The following is a 5,008-nucleotide window of genomic DNA, read 5'->3' on the forward strand; positions in this document are numbered from 1 at the left end:
AAGAATAGCTTTGGCCTGGGAAGGTGGCTCAGTGGTAGAGGGCTTGCCTTGCATGCATGAGGCCCTGGGTTTGATTCCTCAGCACCACATAAGCAGAAAAGGCCAGAAGTGGTGCTGTGGCTCAAGTGGTAGAGTGCTAGCTTTGAGCTGAAGAGCTTAGGGACAATGCCCAGGCCCAGAGTTCAGACCCCATGACTGGCAAAAAAATAAATAAATAAAAAGAATAGCTTCAAGTTGGTTCATAAATAATTCATAGTTGATTTCCTTTTAATTGTAAATTCCCTTATCCTGATTTTTACTTTCAAATTTAAAGAATTTTTTAAAAATATTCACAGCAGTACTTATATTTGTAACAATTTATGAATCTAAACATAATGAAAATAATTCTAGAAACACTTGCAACTGTCCGAATGGTCAGATCTTGTTTAGAAAGCAATCGTCCTGATATGTTGTACATCATATAATTACCTGTGAAGTTTCATATTGTGTAAGGAATTAAGAAAGCTTTAACATGATTCAATATTTGCTTTTCTACAGGTCTTGAAACACTTACTTCCAACCCAGGAGTGCCTGTGAAATGTTTAACTTCTAATCTGCTCCAGTCTAGGAAAAGGCTGGGGACATCTAGTGCCAGTAGCCAGTCCCACACCTTTGTGTCCAGTGTGGAATCAGAATGTCACAGCAGTCCCAAGTGGGAAAATGACAGCCAGGTCAGAAGGCAATTATTTTAACCCCAAACCAATATGCTTTTCAAGTTAATGATAGAAATATCATGCCTTTTCATGCAAATTCTGTAATAGTTACATGAATGACAGTTGAGATTTATCAAAAATCATTTATTTTCCTGGATAGCTTGTTGAAGTATTTCATTTTTCATTATTATGATTAAGTAATTATAGCAAATTGATAGTAAATGTTTTTGGCCTCTAGGCGTCTAGGTTTCCTTTTAATTCCCTACCATGATATAGACCTTACCTTGTTGAAATATTTTGTGTGTTTTTTATATATTATTTTAAAACTACTACCTTCTTCTATATTGTTTCCCACTAATTCTTTACTTAATGAAATGACAAATCTTCACAATTAACTTTTAGACCAAAGAATAATAAGGTTGGGTATTTCAAAATAATCTGCTTGCCAAATGAATGGATTTATTTATAAGTAATTTAATTTATACATTATTTTTATTTTTGCCTTTTATTATTGAAGTTATCAAAGCTAATAGTTATAAAAGATGATACAAACTAAAATGTAAAATTATATTGTCTCCTTCATTGGATGTTGATAAAACTTTTTTTTTTTTGGGTTGGTCGTGGGGCTTGAGCGCTGTCCCTGCACTCTTCAGCTCAAAATGAGCCATAGGCCCACTTCCGGTTTTCTAGTGGTTTATTGGAGATAAGAGTCTCACAGACTTTCCTGCCCAGGCTGGCTTTGAACTTTGATCCTCAGATCTCAGCCTCTTGAGTGGCTAGGATTACAGGCATGAGCCACAGGCACCCAGCTAAACATTTTTTTTTTTGGGGGGGGGGGCCTGAACTCTGGGCCTGGGCGCTGTCCCTCAGCTCTTCTAGCTGAACATTCTTGTTAGAATAAACCTTCCATTTGATTAACTTGGATTATAGTTTCTTCTTATTCTCTGCACTCTGGTTTCTTCATTACTGTTGAATATTTGTTTCTGTAAGAGCTAGTGCCTCATGCCTGTAATCCTAGCTATTAAGGAGGCTGAAATCTGAGGATCACAGTTCAAAGCTAGCCCCTGTAGGTCTAGCCTGGGTAGGAAAGACCATGAGACTCTTATCTCCAGAAAAGCGGAAGTGGCACTGTGGCTCAAGTGGTAGAGCGCTAGCCTTGAGCTGAAGAGCTGAGGGACAGCGCCCAGGCCTAGAGTTCAAGCCCCACAACCGACCAAACAACAAAACAAAACAAAAAAAAACCCTAGATAAAGTAGTGCTTCTAAATCCTTTTTCTCCCTTTTTAAGCTATGATATGAATAACATATGCTGTAAGATGGGCTGGGAAGATGGCTCAGTGATAAAGCTCTTGCCTTGCATGCATGAGGCCCTGGGTTCGATTCCTCAGCACCACATAAGAAAAAAGCTGGAAGTGGTGCTGTGGCTCAAGTGGTAGAGCATTAGCCTTGAGCTAAAGAGCTGAGGGATAGCACCCAGGCCCAGAGTTCAGGCCCCATGACCGGACCCCCCCCCCAAAAAAAAATATGCTGTAAGATAGATTATAGACTTCTGTTCATAGTATTTCATCCCTTATATTCTAAAAAGCATAGCATATCATATATTGTTTTCAAACTACATACAGCTTTACCTTCTTCCATTCCACATTTGGAGGAAAAGATTGATGAAATTATTGTAGCATTTCATAACTTATATCACAGGAGTCTAGTGAACCACAGGAACCAGGTGATATCCTGGTACTAGTCCTCAAATTCATCATTTTATGCTTGGAAAATGGTTAATTAATTCAGGAATTTTTTTTCCAGGCTTGTGACTAAGCTCTCTTTTTCTTACTAAATAAGTTAGTGACAGTTATTATTTCATATTTATACATTGAAAATAGGGACTATTAGAGAGTGCTGAAGATTCATACTACTAACTGAACGTTCTCATAAAAATCATGGCCACCATGCACCAAATTGCAAAATTATTTACAAAGTTCTGATGAGTAACCAGGAAGAGTTGGAATTCAGACCATTTTTAGGGAAAGTATTTTGTTACTAGTGCATCATCAGTTTACTTATTGGCAATGGTTTTTAATTCCTACTGTTTTTGGTATTATTGCTAATGTAAAGTAATACAAGTTTTTTTTGGTTTCTGATTTTTCAGTGATAAGATCTTAAGCCCAATGGAGTTGCAGTACAAAAAAAGGGCTCCCAAACAGATAATGTAGCCTTATCTCCAAATTTACCTGTTTTGTTCCACTTAACAGCATGTAGTACAGTATCAAAATAAATGTTAGAGGGTAATAGACTTAAATTTTGACCAATGTTTCATTCAAAGTAATAGTATTAAGTTTATGCAGTAATTTATTCTAATTCTCTATTATCATTGTTCTTTCACTCCATATGAAACATAGTAGGTTATGGAGTTATTTGTCCCACATAGGTGCTATATTATAGACTAGAAGGTTAAAGACGATCAGCTTTATGCAACTAAAAAATGCATTTTCTCCCTCTCAGGAAAGTGACAAGGCATTGGGCTCTGCAATGAGTTGGAATACAGTTGAAAAGTTCTGTATGAAATCCACGGATGCCATCGAGACCAAAAGTTTCCATAAAAAGGAACTTGAATTAGTCCTTTCTCCCATTCATAACAGCAATGTTAATCCTGCCACTGGAAACTCTTATGTAAAACTTGGTAAAAAATGCTTCTCTGGGGAAGCTTCTTGGGCAGCAAGAGAACTGGACATTAATAATGTAAACATGACTTCTGACAAAGAAGAGTCTGGCTTCTACCACTCAAATCAGTGGGCTGTGGATTCTAGTGGTATGTCTGAAGAGCCTCTTGGGAAAAGAAATTTAAAAAGAAGTTTTCAGTTGATTGACTCTAGTCCTTGTCAGGAAATCATACAGAATAAAAAAAATTGTGTAGAATATAAGCATAATAGTGAAATGACACATTGCTATACAGATCAAAGTACAAGCTTAACAACTGAAGTCCAGAATCTTAAGCTCTCACTGTATAGAAGTCAGCAAAATGATTATGCCAATAAGGAGAACATTGTCGATTTTTTTACTGATAGGCAACAAACACCAGAAAAATTATGTATTCCAATGATAGCAAAAAATCTCATGTGTGAACTAGATGAAGATTGTGAAAAGATGAATCAGAAGGACGACCTAATTTCTACTTCTCTATGTTCTGATGATGATAGAGCTCCTAAAAGTATATGTATGGACTCAGATTCATCTTTTCCTGGGATTTCTATGATGGAAAGTTCATTAGAAAGGCAGTCCTTAGATCCAGATAAAAGCATCAAAGAGTCCTCTTTTGAAGAATCAAATATTGAAGATCTTATTGTATCACCAAACTGTCAAGAAAAGAACTTTCCAAAAGATGTTGAGAACCCTGCTGTCCAAGACAGTAACCAAAAAATGTTAGCTCCTTCTTCAGAGGTGTTGAAAACATTAACTCTCTCTAAGAGAAATGCTGTCGCTTTTCGAAGTTTTAACAGTCATATTAATGCATCGAATAACTCAGAACCATCCAAGATGAGCATTACTTCTTTTGATGCAATGGAAGTTTCAGGTGTTTATAGTGGTTCATATCCCATGGCCGTAACGCCTATTCAAAAGCGAAGATCCTGGATGCCATATCAGGTATATTATCATGTCATTCTTTTTTTTTTGGTCGGTCATGGGGCTTGACTCTGGGCCTGAGCGCTGTTCCTCAGCTCTTCAGCTCAAGGCGAGCGCTCTACCACTTGAGCTACAGTGCCACTTCCGGTTTTCTGGTGGTTTATTGGAGATAAGAGTCTCACGGTCTCTCCTGCCCAGGCTGGCTTTGAACCACGATCCTCATATCTCAGCCTCCTGAGTAGCTAGGATTACAGGTGTGAGCCACCAGCGCCCGGCTTATCATGTCATTCTTTAGAAATGACATTCTATGTTATTCTTTGAAAATTAGGGAAATAAACTATGAAGATAGACGTTTGTGTCTCAGCTAGACCACATGGTATCAATTATATAGTTTTGTTCTTGTTGATAATCTATGGGTTGTTGGAAGTTTTAATGCAGAAAGATAAATCTAGTAGTAATGATTATTTCTTATTCTTTTTAATTTTTTAATTTTATTTTTATGCTGGTCCTGGGGCTTGAACTTAGGATCTGGGCATGGTCCCTGAGCTCTTCTGCTGAAGGCTACTACTTGAGCCACAACTCCACTTCTGGCTTTTTTAGTAGTTAATTGGAGATAAAAGTCTTATGGGAGGCTGGGAAGGTGGCTCAGTGGTAGAGCACTTGCCTTGCATGCATGAGGCCCTGGGTTCGATTCCTCAG

General features: G+C 37.6%; 1 protein-coding gene across 1 annotated transcript in view; it reads left to right on the top strand.

Annotated features, from left to right (window-relative positions):
* Mastl (microtubule associated serine/threonine kinase-like) overlaps positions 1–5,008 on the top strand; it is a 58,739-nt gene that overhangs the window by 19,805 nt on the left and 33,926 nt on the right. Inside the window, exons 3-5 of the mRNA XM_013014590.1 lie at positions 314–413; positions 538–710; positions 3,191–4,330. Of these exons, the coding sequence (XP_012870044.1) occupies positions 314–413; positions 538–710; positions 3,191–4,330 (1,413 nt within the window). The remainder of the gene's footprint in view (positions 1–313; positions 414–537; positions 711–3,190; positions 4,331–5,008) is intronic.

The sequence above is a fragment of the Dipodomys ordii genome, unplaced genomic scaffold, assembly GCF_000151885.1.
Source record: "Dipodomys ordii isolate 6190 unplaced genomic scaffold, Dord_2.0 Scaffold24, whole genome shotgun sequence".
Taxonomy (NCBI): Eukaryota; Metazoa; Chordata; class Mammalia; order Rodentia; family Heteromyidae; genus Dipodomys; species Dipodomys ordii.